General features: G+C 35.5%; 1 protein-coding gene, 1 long non-coding RNA gene and 3 other non-coding genes across 5 annotated transcripts in view; 3 read left to right on the top strand and 2 right to left on the bottom strand.

The window, feature by feature from the left end:
• MIB1 (MIB E3 ubiquitin protein ligase 1) overlaps positions 1–27,935 on the bottom strand; it is a 131,659-nt gene that overhangs the window by 38,276 nt on the left and 65,448 nt on the right. The window contains exons 11-12 of the mRNA XM_004059232.5: positions 17,888–18,085; positions 14,054–14,205 (exon numbers count right to left, since the gene is read on the bottom strand). Coding sequence (XP_004059280.1) covers positions 14,054–14,205; positions 17,888–18,085 — 350 coding nt within the window. The remainder of the gene's footprint in view (positions 1–14,053; positions 14,206–17,887; positions 18,086–27,935) is intronic.
• LOC129528364 (uncharacterized) lies at positions 842–4,827 on the top strand. The gene is made up of 2 exons (XR_010131276.1): positions 842–3,097; positions 4,244–4,827. It is a non-coding gene; the product is annotated as an uncharacterized lncRNA (long non-coding RNA).
• On the top strand, positions 4,585–4,695 carry MIR1 (microRNA mir-1). Its single transcript, NR_106291.1, has one exon. It is a non-coding gene; the product is annotated as a microRNA mir-1 (primary transcript).
• On the top strand, positions 7,944–8,031 carry MIR133A (microRNA mir-133a). Its single transcript, NR_106209.1, has one exon. It is a non-coding gene; the product is annotated as a microRNA mir-133a (primary transcript).
• On the bottom strand, positions 15,873–16,077 carry LOC115931469 (small nucleolar RNA SNORA73 family). Its single transcript, XR_004067954.1, has one exon. It is a non-coding gene; the product is annotated as a small nucleolar RNA SNORA73 family (small nucleolar RNA).

The following is a 27,935-nucleotide window of genomic DNA, read 5'->3' as shown; positions in this document are numbered from 1 at the left end:
TACACTGGTATGTAGTATTCAAGTGGCACTGGGTCAATTTTTAGGGCCTGCCATGCTTTGCAATCTTTCTTCAGAGGCAGGCAACATTTTCCCAAACCCTACTAGCTAAACTGTGGAGGCCTTACATGTTAGTATTACTTAAGGCAAAACAACATTAGAATAGCACTGTAGCACATATTACGTGTTCAATAAATGCTTGGTAAATTAATAAACAATCCCTCAAATCGGTAAAGTAGATTAGTCAAGAATTCAAAAAGGAATTTATTAAGAAAATTGATCAACTGCCAGTAGTTCTTTTGGGCATGCTAAAAGCAGGTTACTATAAAACTGAACACATTTTGATCAAAAAGGTATACTTCGTATACCTAGTATAGGGAACTCAAAGTTTTGTTGAATGGAAGAAATGAATAAACAAATAATCAAGTAATCATCTTTCTGAATATACTGAGGCAAAGATATTGGCAATATATATTTGATGCATGGTTTTGTTCCCAAGAGGAATAATTTCCTAACTCATTTCATTATCACAAATCTGAGGAGCAATGTGGCATAGTGGTGAAGAGCTCCCAGTCTGAAACCAAATTATCTGAGTTCAAATTCTGGCTCTAGCCACAATGGCTAGTGACTTCAGCAGATTACTTAACTCTGTGCCTCAGTTTCCTCATCTGTAAAATGTGAGAAGAATCACAAATCCTACTTTATAGGGTTGTTATGAAAATTAAATGAGTTAATATTTATAAAGGGCTTAGAAAGAGAACCTGGCACATAACACATTATGTAAGTGTTTGCTTAAAAAATAAGTACTTTCACTGCTACAAAATCATTAACAAAATGGGGTACTTGAGAAAACTGAAAATTAACCTACTTTATACTCTGAGACATGTTATCTTCTCATAATATGAGTAAAATTATTTCAATATCTAGGAAAGCTGTTTAAAATTGCCCAATATCTAAAGAAGTATTCCTTATGTCACTGTTTTAAAATAGACATTCAAAATAATTAAACTGCTACGATATTAAATGCTAAAGACAACAAGAATGTGAAGGACAAACTTCCGTAGGTGAGTAAGCTCAGAAAACTCGTAATAGTTTTTCTTATTTCTTAAGAGGACATATTTGGATTAAAAAACAAGGTATAGCTGGTTTCTCTTCTGCATTTTTATGTGAGATCTTAAACTATATCTCCACAGGTTTACTGGATTTCATGTTTTAATATTTTTTCTCTTTGATTAAAAAAATTTCAATATCAAAATCTATTGTGAATATGCTATTAAAATTTAAAACAAAAGTATTTTCACCTCTGAGTCACATACTATGTAATAGAGTTATAGACAGGTTAATGACTATTTCAATCTGTGTAAAGTGTGCAATGATCATGCCTAAAAGTCACTTCAGAAAATTAGAGAAACATGACAATGTAGAAGGGACAGCAAAAACACTACACATTTGAATATAAAGTAGAATTCATAATAAAATGCATTTGAATACTTGTATAATTACTCAAAAGCATACTGGACCCTGTTTTTTACCAAAGCATTATAAAAAAAATTAACTGAAATTGACAGTGAATTGTTTTAAGTAGCACTTCCAAGATTTTATTTACATACTACTTTCTTCTCCCTTAATGATGTCTCTCCACCACCAATATACAGGTCTTACCTATCATTTCTATACATTTTCCATTCAAATACTATTCAATAAACTTTAAAAGCATGTATATGGCAACAACTAGCTCTAAAGATAACCCTACAAAATCCTTTCAGGCCTTTAGATATGTAACATATCACCATCCATAACATTTTTTATCAATCAAAAAATCAGGTTATAAAATGTATTTTGGCAGCAGAGGGACTTCACTTGTTCCATAACTGTCTAAAGATTGTCTTGCTACTAGCCACGGTAATTTTTTTCCTCTTTCCTTTTTTCTCTGCAGTGCTTCTAAGTATAGTGACAGTGCATCAGGCTTTCCTAGTCTCAGCGCAAGCTCAGTGAAAATCTGGGAAATGTAAGTGGAAACATGAGAGACCGCTTTATTTGGCAGTGCTTACCCCCCACCCCAAAAAAAAAGTGGGGGGCAGGACAAATGGCTAAGCAGTGTTTGGACCGCAGGATGAACAATCAATAGGCAGAAAGCAAGATTGAGGCTTCCTCAGCTTTTGGATCGACAATCGACAGCTGAGAGGCTATTTTTTGCTATGGTTGACTAAATATGGTCAGGGAAGAGAGAGGCACAAGACAGCCTGTTTGCCTGGGAGTGCATGTTTCAAATGCTTAGCTGCCTATAAAGCTGTAACAGTTTAGCCAGTGGTCACTGAGGAAGAATATAAGTTAGCCTCGTAGTGACCATGTGGAAGTTCTGACCTCGCTTGCAGACTTGACCTCTGGATGTGACAAGGTAGCTTCACTACAGCTCTACTATTTAATCCTGGAAACTAAAAACCAAAAAAAAAAAAAAAAAAAAAATCTAAAAGCAAGAAAGATGCAGACTATTTCCTAAGAAGTCAGAAGAACCCAATGTATTCTGGAGGGCAAAGAAAAACAGGGTGAATGTTTACAGTTATTTGGGGGGAGTAAGGTGTGTTTTGGGTTCTGTTTTTGTTTTGTTTTTTTTGTCTTTTTTAGACTATAAAATTAACTTCTGCAACTTTTTCCCCTCTTCTGAAGCATTTCATCTGACAAGCTAGGTTCATTTTCTTGGCCTTCGTAGCAACCTTTTTTGATTGCTTAACTTTCCCTACATAACTGTGCAAGACTGTTATATGACATTCCAAATCAAATGGCCAACACTGATTCAATTTTAGAGTTTTTTTTGTTGGTGGTTTTTGTTTTTGTTTTTGTTTTTGGTAAAGGGAAGAGGGGAGGAGAGGGAAAAGTAAGCTTGTTTTTTGTTTGCTCGTTTGTTTTTCAAATTTATCTTAAAAGGTAAGGTTCTGTGTTCACTGATACATCCCCTTCCTTCACCGGGCTCATGAAAAGAAATGCTGAATCAGCAAATAGAGTGAACGAACAATCAAGATGAGATGGCTGCTGCTGATGTGATTCTCTAGGTTACTACCTTTCTTCCTGCTGCAAATGCTGCATGACACTAAGCTTACAGGTAACAGAGCACCATAAGGCCTGTACTTTTAAGGATGCTTATGACTTTCTGCATGCTTACCTATTATTGACTCAATATATGTTCTCGTTAAATTAAATTCTATCTAACCATAGCCTAATTTCACAATTCAAGTTAAGAGCTAATGTAGTGTAAAAAGGAATATTGTTCAAATACTATGGCAGTAACTTTATATCTTAAAAATGTACAAATACATTATTGTCATTTACATTATTAAAGATTTAGTCATTATTGTTTCAGATTAAGTGATGATTTTGCATCTCTAGTAAGTCACATCCTGCTTCCAAAGTATACTTATTTTCTAAAACTATTAGCTTCTATTTCAAGGTTTAGTCAACCAAGAAACTTGGCAGATCATAAAATACTTTTTAATGCTTACTAATAATTGGCCACAAAAATAAATCAGAACGTGCATGGTGTAATTCTAATGCTGCATTGCTCAAACTGCTGTAGTGCTGGGCTATCTACTGCTACATTCTGATTTGCTCTCTATAAGCTGCACTAGCTTTTTATCACAAGCTGCAGAAATTCTACTATCCCTGCCCTTTTTTTTCCTCCTTTGCCAAATCTGAAAATTTCTTGAGGTTTTAAATTAACCTTCTAATACCACAATAACTGAAGGCTACTTACCAACTATAATTTCTTTTCATTCTAAATTATCAAGGTAAATAAAACCCAGGTGCTCACAGACTAAAACCTTTCAGTTCTTTGAAGTGATACTTTCTAAAAGTTGACGATTCTGAGTTATCCTTTATACTAAAAAGATTAAAGAATCAAAACAACTTATTTCTACATCTATTTGAATTTGTATTCAACTCATATTTGTATTTAACCCAAAGAGAAGCACCAAAGTGCAAACTTCAGGTAAGGAACTAATAAAGAAAAAAGAATGACAAATTTTCAAATGATCACGAGTTCTTATCTGTGACCTTATAAAACACTAACAAAAATTCATAATCTTTAAAAAAGTTCAATTCACCCACACTCATCCTGGTTTTTCTCCTCGTTGTTTCAACTTCTAGAGTCCATATCAGAAATACTTATTGGTTAATTTGTTAGGTTTTGAGTAAGATATCTAGTTTGTAAAAAAAAAAAAACTGAATTTAATTAATTACTATCTACCTGTAGGATCTAGAAGCAGACTACAAAGAAAGAAGAAATTCACTCTGAAGACTGAAGAAACACTAGGCTGATCTTAAGTTTCCGAAATACACTCTGTAACACTACACTGATTCTATGAACCTCTTGCAAAAAGAATCAAACCAGGACAAAGTTCAACAGATAACTGGTCAAATGTTTAGGAATGTCTATGTCCACCAAGAATATGGAACCATTAATGCCATGCTTCAGGTAAACTTGTTACAAAATTTAGTCTTCGATAAATTAGTCTCTGCAAATGATTTACCATTGCTCTATATTAGTAAGCTGAATGTTTCACTAACAAATAAGAAAATATTTCATGTTTTTACAGCTAACAACTTAGTAATACCTACTCAGAGTACATACTTCTTTATGTACCCATATGAACATACAATGCTATGGAATGTAAAGAAGTATGTATTTTTGGTAGGCAATAAACCACCAAGAGAGAATTAAACTGAGCTAAAAGAAGCTCTTGCTTCTTTCTACGTGAATGACCTTCATATGGTAAATTAACCTAGTCATGAACAGATGACCTTTGGCAATACTAACACCAAAAAAAAAAAAGGTTATCTACTACTGATAGATAGAAACTATCCCTAAGGTTTTTATTTCATGAAGGAAAAGAAGATCCAGTGAAGTAGATTTCAATTATCATGAAACTCCTTTTAAATCATCTAAGTTTAAAACATACATCTTACATTTTTAAATTAGGTACTCTCATTATTAAAATTTGACTGCAAAAAGGAAAATAGTATTACTAGCACAAAAGAATGAGGAATACACATGACCTATTTTCTGTCTCCACAATTTAATCTTAAGTATATCTCATTAGTAGGGCTCACTGATTTGTACAGAAAAATAAGATACTAAAAGCTGGCTTCATTCACATAATAAGCTATTTCTTCTCATTTTGATAAATGTATAATCTATTAATATTAGAGGAATTTCTGACCAAAAGTTTTGTTGTTTTAAAAAGGCTTTCTTTTTTGACAGCTACAAACATAGTGGCCAGGTCCTTCCTTCTCAAGTTTATCAGGGTCTTAACCCAAATCTCTACTTTAAATGTGAAGTTAAAACTTAAAATTAATTAAAATGTAAGATTTAAGCATGAAAAATGACAAAATTCTGGTCCACAGCTGTAAGTCAGCAGGGTATATTGGTAACAGACTACCAAATATTTAAAAGAAATTAATTTATTATCTGTATTATCTTCGAATTTGCTTTCTCCAAAGAGGGCATGTAAAATGAAAGCACTATAGTCAAGAACCAATTTATACAGATCGAAGAACTGTTTTTATTGTACTATGCAATTACAATTCAATTTCTCTAAACTTGATCAATCCATTGTTTAGAAATATCAAAATACTTTTATTTCACGCAAATAAAAATTTTATAAAAAATTTTTTATAAATTTTTTTTATTTATAAAAAATTCCAAATAATGCTCTTAGCAAAATTTATAAGCAGTACCTGTTTTAAGCTACTAATGACAAAGTTAGAAAATAAGAGTAATATTCACATATTCTAACCATTTCTTACTAAAAGTATTATTTCAACTGAAATATTTACACATGTATGAAAGCATAATATTTTAAATTTTTTGTATCAGAAATTGAATGGAAATGACTAAGTTTAACTATAGTTCATTTTCTGTTTAATAAGACTAGTTAATACAAAGATGATTTTCATTTTATCAGATTATAAAGAATGAGAATGACTATTATACGTGGCATCATATGTGTTACTGCATGTTTACTGGAAATTATAAAAGGCACATAATTTTAAAATTCTACACTTTCAAAGAAATTAGTTCAAAGCTTAACTCACACAAGCATAGCCCTTCTGATCATCCACAAAACAGAATGGCAATGATTCATGTTCTATTTGGTAAGTTTACCTGTATAGGTCCTAAATACCAAGAACTCAAAATATATACCTCAAAAGTAGAGGTTCTTCTACAAAAATACTCAAAGGGTATTACTCTACTTGTGTTTTATAATAAACAGTTATATTGGTCATTCTATAGGTATACAAGTTGTTTAATAATCCTTCTCAAACATCCTAGCAACTAAGACTCTCTTTGCTATAATATTAAGACTATATAAATAATCCTTAGAAAATAAAATGACAGGCTATTCATTTTTAAAAGTAAAATTATATGCTGATTCTGGTGCTTGCGAGTTTAACTTATCTAAGAGTATTTTCAATCACTCTAAAATGTCACATCTATCACTTAGATCAGCTGTTCATTTTTAACTGAGTACATATTAAACTCTGGGCATCTGCTGACACTGGTATAACTCAAACATTTCAACTGTCTCCCTGACAGGGATAACAGATGCTGACATTATCAAATGCTGTACTATTTTTTTCCCATGGCCTCTCCTTGCCCCGATATGGCCAGTATATGAAACTGAACTGCCATCCAAAAGCACACTTGAGCAACTGGATCTGCTAAACAGCTCCCATATAACTAGTAAAAATAGAAGCCAGTGTTATTGCTATCTTCAGCACTTAAGTTTAGGCAGTTTAACACCTGTTTCACTTCTACTAGAAAAAATGATGAAAAAGAATTGTAGTTAATTTCACCAGCAGTATGATACTTACCAACCAACAGACGCAGAATATACTTAGTATAAGAGTAATTTGCATACTGCCTGAATTAGCGTTGACCTCCCACTTTAAAATAGTAACTGTAAAGAATATTTCTCTACTCTATATTTCTCTGAGAGCACTTAACTTTATAGGCAAATCATAATTTATCAAACTTTTATTTTATGCAAGAAGACACCCCTCTCAAGACATTGAAATCAACAGTAAAACCACATTATAACAAAAATTTACTCTGATTTTTCAAGTATTATCCACACGATAGATTTTAATACTTGTATCCATGGATTGTAACTAACCACCATGTATTACTAAGGCGATAATGAGAAGTAACTAGGCAATCTGTACCCAAAATGACAAAGAACTTAGTCAAGGAAATAGACCTTTAAAAGGGTTAAATTACTAAGCTATGATTAGTAACACTACGTAAGCAAAAACAAAGAAAAACTGGCATGCATGGTAGTTCCTTTCGACACAAGTCCAAGCAATACACTGAATACACATGTGATCTATTTATAAATCAAAGGGCAGAGGTACTTTCTTAAGGCCACTGATATTCCTACACCCATCAACAATTTGCTATTAGCCCTCAACTATAATGCTAAAAGAAGCAGTGGCAGTAGAAGGGGGTGACTAACAGAACTCTTCCCCAACCTTTTAGCTTAACTATTTATCTGGTTTGCTGCCTAGAGATAAATGGAAAACATTACTCTAAAATACATCAAGGTCTATTTGTTCCTTTAAATACTATTGGTTTTGAAATAGCTTATTGTCTACATGTAAGAATTAAGCAAAGACTTCGGCTGTGGACAAGATTAGAAAAAGAAAAAGAAGCAAAGATGTTGAAAACAAAGACTTACATTGATCATTCCTTAATGCAGTAATGTGTTAAAAGGAAAAGATTTTTAAACCATTAAGCGCAGGAAAACAGTAGGAAAGTGACTTCAAAATGGAAAATTTGACATTCAGTGACTGAAGCATTGGTATGATAATTTCTAACACTTGTAGAAGGTCCATGACTGTAATTTTACCAATGAAAAGCATTTAACTGTTTTGGATTCCAAACTAGCAGCACTACAATGCTTTGCTAGAGCTGGTAAAATGGAACCAAATCGCCTCTTCAATGGATTTGGTCCCCTTCAACCAGCTGTAGCTATGCATTGATTACTACGGGACAACCAACGTTTTCATTTGTGAATATCAATTACTTGTCAACTAATTTCAACTTATTTACATTATGCAGACTGTGATTATAATCAAATAACTTGTTACTGTTAATTCTACCTGGAAAAGCTAGAATGGTTAAAGATGTTTATAAAAAGCTTTATGAAAAATGTATGGATGACTTAAGGATTTCAAATAAAAATTTTACTTATTATGGTCTCTTGGTATTAAATTTCTTATCCTTCAGAAAAGAACTGGTAATAAAATGTAGGCTATGCTTCATAATAACAACAACAACAAAAACTTCCTTCAAAGGAAGAAAATATCTGGAAAGGTCACCTAAAACCCACCTGAACACATAATGGGATTGTACAGTGTGGTTTACATGGATGTGTGCATATTTAAATTAAAGAAAACTGTAACATTATATAACACTCTAGAAATGTTTAGTCACTATCTTCCATAGTATTGGCCTTTAATTTTACCGCTATTTACCTGAATGTTAGCAGGTAAGGTGAAAAAGATGATACTGTAGAATATCTTGTGGAGAGGCTTAAAACAGTTATCTAGTTCTTCTGACCCTGAATCAAAGGCTTTTTAGTCTTCAAAAAAGAAAGAAAATGCTATAAGCATCACTACTTTTAGTCATGAAATATTTCACCTCTCCATATTTGTTTTCACAGCTGTAAAATGAAGAACTCTGCTAACAATAAATACTATGACTCTCCTCGCTGTCTTCTTTGTCCCTTATAAAAAATATACACACAATATTCTCCTTCAGTGGGGATAAACTGAAGTAAAGAAAAAAAGTGACAATTACTCTAACATCCATAAAATTTTCTTAATGATTGCAATAAAACTATAGATAATTTAATATTATTTAATTAATAGAGACAAACATTTCAGCAATTAATGAAGATTACTGAAGACAAGAGTAGTTTAAAGACCCAGATGTTCACACATTCTCAACTCCTGACCACTCCTCCATTTCAAAATGAACATCATTCTCTAAAAGACTGTGGGCAAAAGGAGACATATATAAATATATATCTTACCACTTCATTCAAGATCTTCTTCCTCCTATTAATTACATCTCAGTCACAGAAAGTACATTTGTGTATTACAAGGCATATGGTGTTTGAGAGTAGATGCATGAGCATACATTAGAGAAAACACACTCTAAGTATCCTATTACCGAATAGACTCAGCTATATTTTGTAGATAGCACTCAGCATGTTTACAGTTGTAAGGAAAGCATTAAACACCAAAATACAGTACAGCTTATCAAATCTTCAAATAGCCAACATAGTCTTGTTTACAGACCATATTTCAGAATTTAAAAAGTAAAAAAAGCATCACAACATTCGAGAAGGAAAACTATGAGTTGCTCACATATTCAGTAAGGTTTGTAATATGTGTCTTTGTGGGAATTAGTAAGCAAATAAGAAACGCCTGTGAAATTATCTTAGTACCAACCTAAAAACAACATATGTCACATCAGGTGATTCACTCATATTTTACGTTTACTTTTCACATTCAATTTCTATTCAAGAAAAATTCGTAAATACTATATAAACTTTATAATTATATTATTGTTACCTGTACTTCCAAAATACCTATCGATTGTTTTTGCCAGCTCTGCAGAGAATACTGCTGACTAATTTATTTTCATGCCTGTAAGGGAGCTCTAAAAACTTAGCTAAAAATGCAGCATCTTTACAGAAAGTACCTAAGTAACATGCTGATTATGCTACTCCAAAGAAATTCAGTTTTCACTTTTATCAGCAGAAATAATTTCTACTCTTACTTTAAATCCAAAATTTTACCTATATACTAAGAGATGATAAATATAGCTAAACTCTAGATGAAAACATGCCTATAAATATTAACTATCAGAACAGACAAACAGCATTGTTCTTAGTTAAGACTTCTTAAAAAAAACAAAACTATATTAAAACATGGTGTAATTTCTACTTAAAATGCTCCAAACTTTATAAAGCACAACCAAAGTACTCAGGGTCTCATAGTGAAAATTTATATTCCCTTCCACAATTCTAAAAGACAACAATAAATGGCTTTGTAACTCTTTTCTCTTAATGTGTTTCAGTTACTATCATACTATGAGGAAACATCAAGATCAGCTTTGAAATCTAGACTCATATTGATCTGCACCTTTGAAATAGACTTCAAAGGACAGTATTCAAAAATATAGGGCATCTAGACACTTCATCAGGTTCTGGAAATAACAATGTGCTATATCTGGTTTTCTTTTCTTTTCTTTCTTTCTTTTTTTTTTTTTTTTAGAGACAGGGTCTTGCTATGTTGCTCAGGCTGTAGTGCAGTGGCACGATCATACCTCACTGCAGTCTCAAACTCCTAGGCTCGAGCAATATTCTCGCCTCAGCCTCCCAAGTAGCTGAGACTAAAAGTCTGTGATGCCACACCCAGCTGATTTTTTTTTTTTTTGATACAGAGTCTTGCTCTGTAACCCAGACTGGAGTGCAGTGGTGCAATCTCAGCTCACTACAACCTCTGCTTCCTGGGTTCAGGTGATTCTCATGTCTCAGCCTCCCGAGTAGCTGGAACTACAGGTGCGCACCACTACACCCAGCTAATTTTTGTATTTTTAGTAGAGACAGCGTTTCACAATGTTGGCCAGGCTGGTCTCAAACTCCTAGCCTCAAGTGATCTGCCTGCGTTGGCCTCCCAAAGTGCTGGGATTATAGGCATGAGCCACCACGCCCAGCCTAATTTTTTAATTTTTTAGAGACAGGGTCTTGCTACATTGCCCAGGTTGATCTCAAGCTCCTGGCTTCAAGCAATCCTCCTGCCTCAGCCTCCTAAGTCGCTGGGATTACAAATGTAAATCACCACACCCTGCTGGTTTTCTATAGTATAAAGGCCAAAAAGACTGGTTGTTATTTTTAATTCCGAGTACACTAAAAATGGCACCTTCTGTCTTCTGACATCACTGGACAGTATAGGGGGGAAAAAAATCAACCTTAAGAAAAAGAAATTTCATATGAAAAAAAGAATTCAAAACATCCCAATTTGCAATTACAACTGGTAATATAAGTTGTGTCATCTGATACTCTTCAGTGTCCAATTAAAATCACACTCTATCTGGCAATCTATAGTCACAACTACCTAAAAATGTCTTAACGAAGTAGGAATAAAGAAGTCATGTAGCTTTAACTGAAGCACTACTTTGTTGAAGAATAAAAGCATTTTTTTTAAATGTCACATGGCACCAAATATCTGGTTGGAAGAGGTGCTGTTTTAAATTTTCAGGGGAACCCTCAAGATTTATGCAAGAATTGAAAAAAATAAAAGTAAATTTTATCTTCCTTGTATAGGCTTAGCATTATTGAATATACTATGCCTACTCTCAATAAAAATGAAACAACTCAAAACATTTAAAAGATACTTGTTTCCTAAGCACTTCAATTCTCAGTTTATCCTAAACTTTATGATTTCATATTCCCTCAATAAATCCTAAATTCTCTCAATAAAATCTTTTTGACCATTGTAATCTGAAGTAATTGCTGTTTGAATTCCTAACACAGTTTCTCTACAGAATTCATTTTGTAATTGATCATATAACATCTTGTGATATTTAACAGTGTGCTGTCAAAGTAAGACTAACATTTATTGAGTGCCTTGTATAGCCAGAGCATATGTAGGATGAACAGATGAATATGAATGCCCACAATGTTAAGAGAAAGACAGAAATGCACATAGTAATAAACAGCACTAAGCAGAGTATAGTAAGTACAATAAATAAAAACACAGAGGAAGGGCGCGGTGGCTCACGCCTGTAATCCCAGCACTTTGGGAGGCCGAGACAGGCGGATCACGAGGTCAGGAGATCAAGACCATCCTGGCTAACGTGGTGAAACCCCGTCTCTACTAAAAAATACAAAAAAAATTAGCTGGGCATGGTGGTGGGAGCCTGTAGTCCCAGCTACTCGGGAGGCTGAGGCAGGAGAATGGCGTGAACCCAGGAGGCAGAGCTTGCAGTGAGCCAAGATCGTGCCACTGCACTCCAGCCTGGGTGACAGAGCAAGACTCTGCCTCAAAAAAAAAAAAGAACACAGAACAAGGAAGTATAGAGCAAACAAAATAATTCCAGTGATGACACAGGAGGTAGCTCTAGAAGAAACACGGTTAAGATAAAGAAGCGGGATGGGGCATCCCAAAGAAAGAAAATGCTCCAAAAAATAGAAGAAAGCAGACAGCATATTTTAGGAAAGGAGAATAGATGATGGGCAAAGCGGGCTGAGGGATTGGATTAGCAGGAGATAAAGTTAAACAGACTCAGGACACAGAGAATATGGGTCTGAATGCCAAGCCAAAGTGTGTAGATTGTATTCTATGTTAATAGACAAAAACTGAAGTTGGGAAACAGGGGAAGAGAGCCATTTAGACCTATGCTTTCAGAATGGATAATTTGTAAATGTATAAAATTTAAATCAAGAAAAAGACTGAAATCAAAGAAAAAAATTAGAAGAATAGTATAATAGTCTAGGTAAATGTGGTGAGTACTTAATTGGGTCAGCAACAGTGGGAACAGAATGGAATGGGTTGGAAGGATTGGTAGAATGAGTAAAATTTTACAACTAGTTGGAAGTTAAGAATTGGTGAGAGAGCAAAGATAACTCTAAGCAATGAAGTAGCAAGAGGAATGAGGTATCGACACATTCACTGCCCATGTGTTTTGGTCTTGCTTCACAGACAGACCATAATACAGAAAAGGTGATGTAAAGTGGTTTAACAGTTGATTCTAAAGTCACCTAGACCTTGCTCAAGTTACAGCTGCTTCAGTAATCAGCTACGTGTTCTTGAATAATTAAATTCATCTCTATAAGCCTCATACTCTTCACGTGTAAAATGAGGATATTAACACCTGCCCCAAAAAGCTGTTGAAAGGATTAAGTGAGATGATGCATGTGAAGCACTTTGCAGAGGCTGGCATGTGGAAAGTGCTATCGTAATCTTCTGTTTGAAGGGCAGGGAAATATAATACTACTGTCTTCTTCACAATGCCAAAATCTGAAGTGTTTAAATATTTGCAATTTGGAAAAAAAATCAAGATGTGATCTAAAATATGATCATTCATTTTGTCCTACAATATATACCCACTGTTACAGTTACCAATAAGCAGTAGCAATAAAATCCTTTTGTTTCCTGTGGTCACCCTCTAGTGGTGATCCTAAGAAGCTAAAGGAAACATGATATAAAAATACAATAAGGAACCAAAGAATAAGTGTTCAGAATAGATAAAATTATCAAAATAAAAATCAAAGTGAAGATTTTTCTTAGTCCAGGTATACAGGTTTGACTCAAACATAAACAGAAGACATCCAATGCAGAATTTCCTAAAATGCTTAGGGTAAAGTTGTTCCAAAAAGTGAGTTAATGGAAATCTCTAAATTAAGCAAAGCTAAGCATTTTCCCATTCTGTGGGACACCGCAGATCCTTCATAAAGAATGTGATTCTCCAAAAGGAGTCTTTCTCAAATGTCAACCAGCAAATACTTTTTTCAGTAGAATACTATTGCTGTAACAATGGATGAGGGGATAGCTACACTAGAAGTTTATATAACTAATTACATTATTAATAAGGAATTAGGTAACTTAATATTTATTTAGTCTTAAGTTTTAAAAAATAATTATCGTGCAAATGGCAACATGAAATTAGAGGACACCCAGATAATTATTTTGAAGAAACATAAATCTCAAAATAAAATGCATTTTAATTAAATCTTTAGAAAGAAACTAGTATTCCTGATATTTTACAACCATATTTAATATAAACTTAAATAATCATTTCATAATATTTGTATTAGATTAACAACCAAATAATCATCATATAAAACTAAAGGCATAATTTTCACAAAACTTTAAAATGATTTAAAATACTAAAATAGCCAAAATTATTTCTTCATCAGTATCAGAAAAAGAGAATCAACAGTAGGAAAATATTTTTGAATTGAACCTAAAATAGTAAGGGGTGACATACCTGGGATTTCCCCTTAGTGCAGCATGATGCAGAGCATTAAATCCATTATTGTTTGTGATGGTAACATCTGCTCCAGCTTCCAAAAGAACTGCTAGGATATCATCACGTTTCTTACTTATTGCATCATGAAGAGGGGTATCACCTTCAGAATCCTTTAAGTTTAAAGAAACTTTCATTAGTTCTTCAATTAATTATCCCATCTAATAGTAATACTTATACCAAATGCTAAGCAAACAGAAGCAGAGACCACATCCAACAAATACCAATAAAAGAGCACTTTCTGTGATAATTACAAAAATATAGGCAAAGGCCGGGCATGCTGGCTCATGTTTGTAACCCTAGCACTTTGGGAGGCTGAGGCGGGAGGATCAGCAGAGGCCAGGAGTTCAACACCAACCTGGGCAACATATAGAGACCTTGTCCCTACAAAAAATTTTAAAAATTACCCGGGCACGGTGGTGTGCACCTATAGTCCTAGCTACTCAGGAGGCTGAGGCAGAAGAATGGCTTGAGCCCAGGAGTTCAAGGCTCCAGTGAGCTATGATCATGCCACTGCACTCCAGCCAGGGTGACAGAGCAAGACTCTATCTCCAAAAATATAAAAAACAAAAATACAGGCAAGAAACACTGGCCACATTGTAGTAAGGAACGACATACTCAAATCTAGTTGGAAAACAAAATAAGCATGCTGGAATTTTTCTTTCTTTTTTTTGAGACCAAGTTTCGCTCTTTCACTCAGGCTGGAGTACAATAGCGTGATCTCAGCCCACTGCAACCTCCACTTTCCGGTTTCAAGCGATTCTCCTGCCTCAGCCTCCCAAGTAACTGGGATTACAGGCACCCACCACCATGCCCATCTAATTTTTGTATTTTTAGTAGAGACGGGGTTTCACCACATTGGCCAGGCTGGTCTCAGACTCCTGACCTCGTGATCTGCCCACCTCAGCCTCCCACAGTGCTGGGATTACAGGCGTGAGCCACCTTGCCCGGCAAAGTTCTTTTTTTGTAGAGATGGGGGTCTCAGTATGTTGCCCATGCTGGTCTTGAACTCCTGTGCTCAAGTGATCCTCCCACATGAGCCTCTCAAAGTGTTGGGATTACAGGCATGAGCCACCACTCCTGGCACATGCTGAAGCTTTACAAAGCAAAAAGAAAAGAAAAGAAGTAGCCTCAAATATAACTAATGACAAAAACCAGTGAAGTGAAAAAGCTGCCCCCCAAATTTAATAAGTTTAAAATGGCCTTAATTGTCACACCCTGAAATTCCATACCAAACCTACACCATAACAATGAATTGAAAGTCGGTGGTTTTCAAACTTGGCTGCTCATTAGAACCTGCTGGGGAGATCTTTTAAAATCTGTTGTACAGAGGAAAAAAAAGAGAAAAAAAAAATCTGATGTCCAGGCTGTTCACCATACTAAATCTCTAGAGGTGAGAGTGAGGCATGAGTAATTTTTCAAAGCTCCACAGATGAACATCTTGTGCAGTCACAGGTGAGAAACATTAATCTAAGCGTTTTCAAAGGGCAGCAAAGTGGCTAGTTAGCCAAAGGTAAAACAATTGTAAATTAAAATTTAGCAATCTCAGTCTACCATTTTTTCAAGCTGACTACTTTTTACATTAATCAACTGACTTAGCAGTAAGTTTTTATTCATTAGCAGTCATGTACATACATGAATAATTTAAATTTCATTCATTTCATAGTTTCACAGATGCTATTCTCAGTAAAGTCATATATAACCTGGCCTACAGCATATACTACAATTGCCAAGTTCAGTTTGCCACTTGTTTTTTGTTTGTTTTATTCTTTTTTACTAGACATATTTCCTGCATGGTTTGTCTCCCCAGTCACTGTCCACAGGATTCTGAGAAGCTACAGGAATATGAAAGTGCAAACACCAGACCCAGCTTCATCTCCAACGCTGAGGAAAGGGACTGTACATCATGGGGCAGAGCCCTATGCTCCCCTAAGCCATGTGGACAAAGCCTAGAAAAAATGATATCCCAGGATATTACACATTGGAGCCACCTGTTTTTGTAAATTAAGTTTTATTGGAACACAGCCACACCCATTCATTTATGTATTATCTATGGCTGCTTTCATTCTGCAATGAGAGTTAGATAGTTGTGGCAAAAGCCAATAAGCCACTATTATCTGTGCCCAATATAGAAAATGTTTGCTAATCCCAGGAATATATTCATCCACCTACATAAAGAATTCCTGCTAGGCATGGTGGCTCACACCGGTAATCCCAGGACTTTGGGAGGTGGGAGCAGGAAGACTGCTTGAGCCCAGAAGTTTGAGACCAACCTGGGCATTTCTACAAAAAATTAGCCAGGCATGGCAGCTCACACCTGTAGTCTCAGCTACTCGGGAGGCTGAGGTGGGCTCTGAAGGTCGAGACTGCAATGAGCCATGATCACGTCACTGAATTTCAGCCTGGGCAACAGAGCAAGACCCTGCCTCAAAAAAAAAAAAAAAAAAAGAATTCCTAACCCAAGTTCAATCCAACCATCTACCATCTACCTTCTACTCCTGTATCTGGTGGCACTAAAAATCTGTAGTGTTCAACCTGAAACGGGCTTCTAACATGATTGGAACACCCTTCTGCAGGTCCCCAAGTCCTTATCACTCTTCTCAATTACTCTTTCTCTACCCGCCACTCTCAACAGATGAACTTGTCTCCCATTTCAGACAAAAAACGTCAGCAGGTATAAATCACCTCTCCTTACAGATTAACACCCCCCCAATTCTTCCCTCATCCTCCAATCCTGCCTCCCACTTACAAGGACATACTGTAGATCCCAACAGTTCCAAAACAGCTGTACTTCAAAAACCTTAATTTCTAATAATTATCTAGCTGAACAAAATATATTCTTTCAGTTCTTCTCAAGCCCTCATTCCCACTACTACTGTTCTTTATTTCTTCTCTGAGATCTATCCAATCCAGCAACCAATTCCTGGATGCTGTAAATTATCTAAACTACAAGCAGCTTATGATTCTAACCACTGCCCTACTTTTTAAAAAATCATTATTGAGTTTCCAATGGAAACAAATTATGTTTTACATATTCAAATAGTATTTCAGGGAACATTTTTATTTAAAAATAATATGTTGTTTCAAGCCTATTCGGTTAAGGAACCTAAAAGTTGGCAAATTAGATTCAGGAGCTACAAAATTACTAAGTATAGAAACTTTAATCAAACAGGTGCACAAAAGACAAGTTGCTTAGTAACCAAACTAAGTAGATAATGGACACAGAACTACATTTTCTATATATTTGTGGTTTAATTTATCTGGTTATAAAACTGTAGCTGGGGATAATCATTTCTTAGGCAACCATTGCTTCAAAAATTAGATCCTACTGTAAATCAACTCTAAAATCCTATACATTTTCCAAAACAGAAATCTCTGAAGATTACACTAACGACTATTCAAAGTCCCTAAGCTACAATAAAAGCTATGATTAAAATAATTTAAAGTTATGAAGTAACTATTATGAAATATAGCCTATTATACTTCTTTAAGCTGTTGAGGCTCACTGTCATGATCAATAAAGTTAAATCCATTCATAAGCTGATATTTTTACAAAGAAGTCCCCATTCTCCCTGCCCAATCAAAACCCAATCTATTGGCATTTTCCTTAAAAAAAAAAAAAAAAAACTTTTTAAAAAAGAAATAGCTGCCAATTTTGTAACATCTTACACCTTTGGTATCATTTACTATGACATATGAGAACGGTAACAAAGGAATGCTTACCATAGAACTTAATGTTTCCCTTTAATAGGATCCTAGCAATACCTGCAGGATGTGTTTCTTTAAAGGTTTTACCTGGAGACTGGGATGACAGCCAAAGTCCAATAAAGTCTTCACAACTTGAAGATGACCTTTATTGACAGCAATATGAAGTGGTGTCTGTCGGCGCTTGTTTCGAGCATTCAAATCAGCACTACCTCGATGTAGTACTTCTATAACAGCCCCTTCATCTCCAAAAGCTGCATGGTGAACTGCTCTATCACCATCTTTATCCTAATCATTAGTATTGAAATGTGAATTAGTGAATATTTTAGAAAGAAAAAAAACTTGAAGCTATAATAATATACCAAGAAGCAGATTAATTTGAGAAAAGGCAACGTAGGAAACAGCAAAATAACTAGAACTTGACCAGGTGCAGTGGCTCATGCCTGTAATCCCAGCACTTTGGGAGGACAAGGCAGAAGGATCACTTGAGGCCAAGTAAACCGTAAATCTGAGTAAGATTTCCAACAATACCAATCTGGGCAACATAGCAAGATCCTGTCTTGCAGAGAGAGCCAGGCATGGTGGCACCCACCTGTAGTCCCAGCTACTTGGGAGGGCTGACACAGGAGGATTGCTTGAGCCAAGGAGTTTCAAGTTACAATGAGCTATGATTGCACCACTGCACTCCGACCAGGGCAACAGAGTGAGACCCTGTCTCTATAAAAAAATTTTTTAAAACCTAGAAACTGACTTGAACAGTGACTAACTCCCAGAGATAAATGATAAACTTAGATCATTTTATATATTTATTTATATATACATTTATATATAATTTTATATATATACATTATATATATATATAAAAAAAACCGTTTGAACTTTCAGCATTCCTCATTTATCAGCCATGATGGTAAGCCAATTTTTTTTGCCATTTAAAAATTTTTACAAAGACCATTTTTATTGTTGTTGTTGTTGTTGTTGTTGTTGTTGTTGTTGTTTTTAAAGAATCAGGGTCCTAGGCCGGGCGCAGTGGCTCACACCTGTAATCCCAGCACTTTGGGAGGCCAAGGCAGGCGGATCACCTGAAGTCAGGAGTTCAAGACCAGCCTGGCCAACATGGAGAAAACCCGTCTCTACTAAAATTACAAAAATTAGCCAGACATGGTGGCACATGCCTGTAATCCCAGCTACCCGGGAGGCTGAGGCAGGAGAACTGCTTGAATCCGGGAGGCAGAGGTTGCAGTGAGCTGAGATCGGGCCACTGCACTCCAAGCCTGAGCAACAGAGCAAGACTGCCTCTCAATAAAAAAAGAATCAGGGTCCTGTTCTGTCACCCAGGCTGGAATGCAGTGGCAGTCATAGCTCACTGCAGCCTTGAACTCCTGGCCTTAATAAATTCTCCAACTTCAGCCTCACAAAATGCTGGGATCATAGGTGTGAGCCACCGTGCACATCCTACAAAGACTTTTTAATGACACAAAAAGTAAACTAAGATGAGTTGTGTGATTGAAAAAAAAAAAAGAATGCCAAACAATGTGATCTCAACTGGCTTTAATGGGGAGCAATTTATCAACACATTAAAACTGGTTAAGTGATGAGCATACATTTTTCTGTATATTCAAGAACAGAAAAAAAATATGAAATACACCATTAAAAGATAAAAACGAAGCATAAACTACCAAAATTCCATATATCAAAAATTCCAAAACTATTTCAAAAGAATCAAATAGATTTGCCTCACCTCCTGTAACAGGCATATTTCTGAAGAAATGAGAAGGCAGGAAAGACCAAATTGCTTAAATTTTTTAAAACTAAAAGAAAGTACTTTATAAACGGGAAAAACTGCCTGCACTGTGCCATGAAGGTAGTATACATAGCTTATACCAAAAAGTATGAAAAGAAGTCTCACTGCCTTGCCAGAAGCAGATGGAAAAGGGTAGTAGGTATAAGCGTATTGCATTTATTCCAATACTGCATTGCAAATTTTAACACCCACCAAGACCATGTGTCTGTCCCTGATCCTGGTACTCTAAGACTTCCTCCATCCAAAGCAGTGGTTTCCGATTCCCAATACCACTGTGCCAGCCCCTGGTGGACTCTCTAGTTTTGCAAGGGGTCTGACAATCCATATGGCACCCAGGATTATCTGAACTACTTTCAAAGAAAGCACAGATAAACAGTGTTATGATTAAATGCACTTAAATAGTTCATTCAAAACAGTTACAGAACTCAAAGTAGTTTTTGGTCTTTGCGTATTTTCTCAAACAGGTATTAAAGGTAAAAGCACTCATGTAGGAATCCACAACAGTTTGACAATCATTTATGAAACAGTAGGGACCTACAACTCAGGGATATTTCTACCTTACTGATATTTCCAGCTGAATCAGTTTTTGTTACGTATCAATTTTGAGAAAGGAACTGGCAAACAACCACATGTAAGATTTAAGATTCAACTCTTGTGCCTTTTCCCTGGGGGTCTTGTGGTTAGGATTTGGCACCTCTCTCAACTCTTGTGCCTCTGAGTAGCATTATATTCAAACATCCCAGAAAAACAAGTGTTTTAAAAAACAAAACAAAAATAAGATATATATGCATGTATACATAAGTTAATCTCTCTAGTAACAGATATAATTCAGAATCTTAGAGTTAAGACCTTCCCAACTTCCAGTCTTTTTTTTTTTTCTGTTACAGTTTTTAACCCTATTTTGTGATTCACCTTCCATTAAAAAAGGGAACATCAGGCCACTAACACTGTATGGTTGTTAGAAAATCACTACTGAAACACTTAATGCAGGCTGTCAATAATTTACATAAAAATAAACACCAAAGAATTAAAAACTCTGATATGTTTGTCAAAAGGAAGTAAATAAGAATAATTTTTAAATTATGGAAAATACACACACACACTAGAAAATTACAATTAAATATAATTAAATTTACTTCCGGGTTTCTCTTCTAAATTAGAAAACTGCAGTTATAATAAAACTTTAACTTGTAAGTTTTGTTGCTTTCTTCTGAATCCATCTTAAATACTCCAAATAAACCTAAAACACAGCTCATGTGCCTGTCCTGTTCCTAGTACCAAAAGAGAATTTCAAGGAACAAAGTTACAGCTAACCTCTATAAGATTATCTCAAAGAATTTCATAAAGAGGCCTCAAATTAAATCTAAAACGGATCGTGTTTCTTTCTATCCCCCTGCCCTATTCTCTCTCCATTTTCCAAAACCTGCTCTTATTTAGTATTGCCTATCTTAGCTGATAGAACTACCGACCATATGGTCAACAAAATCAGTATCTGTAAGTCACAGTCAACTGCTTCCTCTCTGTGACCCTCTATGTGCAATCACCAAACTCTACAGCTTTTACTCCTCAATTTATGCTCATATCTATTCTCTTTTCCAACTCTACCACAAACTAATTCAGGCCTTCATTCTTACTCACCTGGATGATTACCACAACTCAACCTCCCTTCACTTTCTTATCCCAATCTATTCTTCACACCAAAGTCATAATTCTTTCTGTAAAACACAAATTTTATGTTTAAACCTCTTCAATGTCTCTCTACTATGTACAAAACAAATCTCTTTAGAGACCTACGTCTGTGAACCATTCCAGCCTCACCTGCTGCCACAGTCCCCTCAGGTATCAGGCTCCAACTTATCAACTTATGGGATCCTACACATTTTCATATGCTACTCCCTAGACCTGGAGTGCTCTTTGTCGTCACCCTCTTGGACTGGAGACTAGATATCTTATAAAACTCAGCTCAGGCATCACTTCTCCTGTGAAATTTCCCCTGACTCTCACAAATTTATTATACCATTTCTCACACTATAGTATAATTATTTGTTTGAAGTCTTTTTTACTTGGCTGTGGGCTTCTTGGGGGCTATGACTGTGTCTTAGTCATCCTTATTTCCAGGAGCTAGCACAGTGACTATTAACTAGTAAGAATAAAAATGGATGTTGAATATAATCCTTAAATAACCATCATGATTTTTTAATATTTTTATTGCAGCAAAATATACATAAAGTTTACCATCTTCACCATTTTTAAATGTACAATTCAGTGATATTAAGTACATTCATATCACTGTGCAACCATCACCACCATCCATCTCTAGAACTTTTTTCATCTTGCAAAAGTGAAACTCTATACCCATTAAAAACTGAGAAAACTGAAACTCTACACCCTATTCCTCCTACCCCCCCCCCCATCTCTGGAAACCACCATACATTCTACTTTCTGTTCCCATGATTTTGACTACTATCTATACTTCTTAGTGGAACCATACAGTATTTGTCTTTTTGTAACTGGCTCACTTCACTTAGAATAATGGCCTCAAGGATCTTATGTGTCAGAATTTCCTTTCTTTTTAAGTTTAATGATCTACCATTATAAGCACATACCACATTTTGCTCATTCATTCTTCTGTCAATGGATACCTGGGCTGCTTTCATGCTTTAGCTATTACGAATAATGCTGCTAAAAACACAGGTGAACAAATACCTCCTCAAGACTTCCTTTCCAATCTTTGGGATATATACTCAAAAGCAGAACTGTTGGATCATATTGTAATTCAATTTTTAATCTTTTGTGCAACTGTCATATTCTTTTGAGCAGTGGCTATACCATTTTATATTCCTATGAACAGTGCAAAGAGTTCTAATTACTCCACATCCTCACTGACAGGTTTTTTCTGGTTGTTTTGATAACAGCCACCCTAATGGCTGTAAGACAGTATCTCACTGTCGTTTTGGTTTGCATTCCCCTAATAATTAGTGATGTTAAACATCTTTTCATGTGCTTATTGATCATTCATATATATTCTTTGCAGAAATGTTCATTCAAGTCAAATGGAGTTTTTTAGGTTTTCTTGATGTAGAGTTTTAAGAGTCTATATATATTTTGGATTTTAATATCAGATACATGATTTGAAAATATTTTCTCCCATTTCATAGGCTGCTTTTTCTCTCTGTTGACAAATGTCCTTTGATACACGTTGTTTTTAATTTTCATGAAGTCTAATTTGTCTATTTTTCTTTTGTTGACTGTACTTTTGGTGTCATATCCAAGAAATCACTGCCAGATACAATGCTGTGAGGTTTTTGCCCTCTTTTTCTTCAAAAAGGTTTATAGTTTTATATAGCACTTTTAGATCTTTCAGGTATTTTGAATTTATTTTTGTATATAGTGTTAGGTAAGGTTCCTACTTTATTCTTTTACATATGAATATCTAGTTGCCCAAGCACCATTTGTTTAAAAGATTGCTCTTTTCCCATTAAATTGTCTTGGACCCCAAAAAGCAATTGACCTTAATGCAAAGGCTTATTTCTGAATTCTCAATTCTCTTCTTTCAGTCTTTATGTCCACCCTTATGTTAGTAATACACTGTCTTGATTACTGTTGCCTTGTGGTAAGTCTTGAAAGTAGGAAGAGTGAGTCTTCCAACTTCTGTTCTTTCTCAAGATTGCTTTGGCTGTTTGGGGCTCTCTTGAGATTCCTTATGAATTTCTGGATAGATTTTTCTATTTCTGCAAGAAACATCTTTAGGATTTTGACAGAATTTCATTGAATATGTAGATCTCTCTGGGTAGTACTGACATCTTAACAATATAAATTTTCTAATCCATGAACATGGGAAGTAGTTCCAGTTGTCTGTCTTCTTTAATTTCTTTCAGCAATATTTTGTAGTTTTCAAAGTATAAGTCTTATCTCCTTGGTTAGGTTCATGCCTAAGTATTTTATTCTTATGCTATTGTAAATGGAGTTGTTTTCTCAATTTCCTGAAAGATTCATTATTAACAGATTGTTCAGTTAACAGACTGTTCATTGTTAATGTATAGACATACAACTGATTTCTGTGTTTTAACTTCGTATTCTGCTAAACTGCTAAATTTGTCCTAAAAGTTTTTTTGTTGAAATCTTTAGGTTTCACTAAGATCACTGCAAACAGAGATAATTTTTATTTCCTTTCCAATTCGGATGTCTTTTCTTTTTCTTGCCTAATTGCTCTGGTCAGCACTTCTAGTACTGTTAAATAGAACTGGTAAAAGCAGGTATCCTTGCCCTGTTCTTATAAGAAAAGTTTTCAGTCTTTCACCATTGAATATGATGTTCACTGTGGGTTTTTCATATATGGCTTTTATTACATTGAGGTAATTCCCTACTATTCCAAGTTTATTGAATGTTTTTATCATGAAAGGGTGTTAAATTATGTCAAATGCTTTTTCTGGTCAATTGGAAAGATTATGCAGTTTTTCCCCATCATTTTGTTAATGTGGCATATTACACTAATTGATTTTCCTATGTTAAACCATTTTTAACATTCCAGGAATAAATCCCATTTGATCATCCTGTATAATCCCTTTATCATGCTGCTGAATGTAGCTCACTAATATTTGGTTAAGGATTTTTGCATCAATGTTGATATGGTATATTGGTCTGTAGTTTTCTTGTAGTGTCTTTTTCTGGCTTTGTACTGGTTTTGCTGGCTTTTTAGAATGAGTTAGGAAGTCTTCCCTCCTCTCTAATTTGTTGGAAAAGTTTGAGAAAGAATATTAGTTCTTTTTTAAATGTTTGGCAGAAATCTCCACTGAAACCATAAGGTCCAAGGCTTTTCCTTGTTAGGAAAATTTCAACTATCGATTCAATCTCCTTACCAGTTATAGGTTTATTCAGGTTTCCTATTTCTTCATGATTCTGTCTTGACAGGTTTTGTGTTCTAGAAATTCATCCATTTCATCTAGGTTATCCAATTTGTTGGCATATTGTTCATAGTACTCTCTTATAATCTTTTTTATTTCTGTAGAATTAGTAGTAATGTACCCACTTTCATTTCTGATTTTCGTAATTTGAGTCTTCTTTTTTCTTAGTCCATCTAGCCAAAAAATTTGGGTTATCTGACAAAGTCTAGTATTGTTCCCTACTACTAATCTTCTCCATTTGAAGCAGTTTTTTTTTTAATTAAATGATGAAACTACCCCAAACGTCCTTATAACTTAAGCAGATGTACTATGTTTGGAAACTCATAATAAAGACATATTTTTAAAAACTCATCTCCCATCCAAATCTCCATACCTTTACTATTATACTTCATCAGTGGGGGAAAAAAATAGAGTCCACGGCAGATCCAAAATCAGCTCACCTATGTCAACATACCTAAGATATCATAGTCCTTGATGCCTTTACCTATACGTTAAAGAAACAGAATGTAATCCTACTGAATTCAGTAGGTCAATATATGGAGACAATCAACTTTCCAAAAGAGCTCTTTGAGGTTTCCTTAAGAAAAAGAAATAGGAAACAAAATATAATCTTATCACATGTTCCAAAGGTATGCTATGTACCAAATAATTGTTTGATAACAGCTTAAATCAACCAAAAACTCTGCAATAGTCATCTATGCTACGGGCCAGCAACTTTTCTGTGAAGGGCCAGAAAGTAAATATTTTACTTTTTACAGGCCATATAGTCTCTTATCGAAACTACACAGCTACTTTACTGTCACACTAAAGGAGCCACAGACAGTAAATAAATGAATGGCTGTGCTGTGTTTCAACAATACTTTACAATACAGATGGAGGGCTGGATTTGGCCTGCGAGCTGTAGTTTGCAGACCCTGATCTATACTCTCTTGAGCCTACTTCCTAATGCATATAAAAAAGAAAGGTTACCAAATGAGATAACTAGAGAACAAAATATATTATTTCCTTTATTCTTCTGCTAACTCCAAAGCTTTTAATAAAATCAGATTTTAAAAAAATCAATTATTACCATTTTTAGGTGTAATAAAGTTTTTTAACATTTTTAGGTGTGATAAAGGAGAGATACTTTTTAAAAGAGCCCTTACGTTTTGGAATACATATTAAATATTTACTAATGAAATAATATGGTATCCACCTAAATCTGCTTCAAAATAATTCAGTAGGAGGAATGGGAGGAAAGGTGTATAGATAAAACTGGCTATGAGTATTAATTGAAGTGGGGCAATGGGTACATAAGATTCATTATACTATTATCTCTACTTTTGTATATGTTTAATATTTCCAATGATAAAAAAGTTGATAAAAAAACAAATCACTTTATAAACAGGCTGGCAAATTATGAATGACAAATCTAAGTGCATCTGCAAAATTAACTATTTTCTCCACTTTAGCACTACTGACATTTAAAGCCAGATCATTGTTGTGAGAGCTGTCCTGAGCTCTGTAGGACATTCAGTAGCATCCTTAGCTTCTATCCTCTAGATGTCAGCTGTACCTCCTCCACCCACCCACTTGTAACAATTAAAAATGCCTCCGGACATTTCCAAATGTCCCTTGTGGAACCTAAATGCCCCCAGCTAAGAACCAATGTATTAAACAAACTATATAGTTGTTTAATAGGCAATGTTAATTCTTATATCCTAGAAAAATTAAACTTTGATGAACTTTTGCTTTAGTCTTGGGCTGTAGTCTTGTTTGAGGTAGGGTCTCACTCCTGCCACCCAGGCTGGAGTGCAGTGGTGCAATTTCAGCTCACCACAGCCTGGGCTTCCTGGGCTCAGGTGATTCTCCCACCTCAGCCTTCCAAGTAGAAGAGACTATAGCTGTGTGCCAGCACACCTGGCTAATGTTTTATATTTTTAATAGAGACATGGTTTTGCCATGTTGCCCAGGCTGGTCTTGAACTCCTGGGATCAAGCAATTCACCCACCTCAGCCTCCCAAAGTGCTTGGATTACAGACGTGAATCAGTGCATTTGGCCGATATTTATATTTTAACTCAATTTTTCAATATAGTTTTTCCTTTACCAATTGGGAAACTGTGTTCTTAATATCCCTTTTCACACTTCTACAAACTGCACCTGCTTATAATGAATTTTAAAATAAAAAAATGCACAAAATGGAAATCCAAATGAGGAATATGGTAAAAGTCCCATGTATCTCACCGTTCTAGTTAGCAGTCGGTTTGCAAACTTAAAAATACATTATTTGGCTGGGCACGGTGGCTCACGCCTGTAATCCCAGCGTTTTGGGAGGCCGAGGCAGGTGGATCACCAGGTGAGGAGATGGAGACCATCCTGGCTAACACGGTGAAACCCCGTTTCTACTAAAAATACAAAAAATTAGACAGGTGTGGCGGCGTGTGCCTGTAGTCCCAGCTACTCGGGAGGCTGAGGCGGGAGAATGGCGTGAACCTGGGAGGCAGAGCTTGCAGTGAGCCAAGATCGCACTACTACTACCCTCCAGCCTGGGTGACAGAGCAAGACTCCGTCTCAAAGAAAAAAAAAAAAACTATTTATAAATATCTAGACTACCAAGACTCACTTCAACTCCCATCATACCATGTTTATAGTATTAACTAACTGTTTGTTTTATATTTGAGTACAATTAAGGAAAAAAGAGGCTGGGCGCAATGGCTCACACTTGTAATTCCAACACTTTGGGAGGCCAAGGCAGGAGGATCACTTGAGTCCAGGAGTTCGAGACCAAACTGGGCAACATAGTGAGACCATCTCTTTACAAAAATTTTTAAAAATTAGCCAAGCATGATGGCACACGTACCTGTAGTCCTAGCTACCTGGGAGGCTGAAGTGGGAGAATTGTTTGAGCCTGGGAATTCAAGGCTGCAGTGAGCCATAATCACGCCACTGCACTCCAGTCAGGGCAACAGAGCAAGACCCTGTATCAAAAAAAAAAAAAAAAAATCTGGCCAGGCATTGGGCTCATGCCAGTAATCCCAGCATTTCAGGAGGCTAAGGTAGGCGAAATCACTCGAGGTCAGGAGTTAGAGATCAGCCTGGCCAACATGGCGAAACCCCAACTCTACTAAAAATACAAAAATTAGCCCAGCGTAATGGTGCACATCTGTAATCTCAGCTACTCGGGAGGCTGAGGCACAAGAATCACTTGAACCAGGAGGCGGAGGTTGCAGTGAGCCAAGAACACTCAACTGCACTCCAGCCTGGGCAACAGGGGGAGACTCTGTCTCAAAAAAAAAAAAAGAAAGAAAGAAAGAAAATTACTCTTGAAAAACAGTGCCAATTTCATTCCTAATTCCACAGCCGCAAACCCATTCTGCAAAACCTCTCATGTGAACAAAAATCTCTAGAAACACAAATATATGAATAATCCCATGCTGCCAGGTTGGTGAT

The sequence above is a fragment of the Gorilla gorilla genome, chromosome 17 (genome assembly GCF_029281585.2).
Source record: "Gorilla gorilla gorilla isolate KB3781 chromosome 17, NHGRI_mGorGor1-v2.1_pri, whole genome shotgun sequence".
NCBI lineage: Eukaryota > Metazoa > Chordata > Mammalia > Primates > Hominidae > Gorilla > Gorilla gorilla.
The sequence above is the reverse complement of the archived record's forward strand: the minus strand, read 5'-3'. Positions and strand labels throughout refer to the sequence as shown.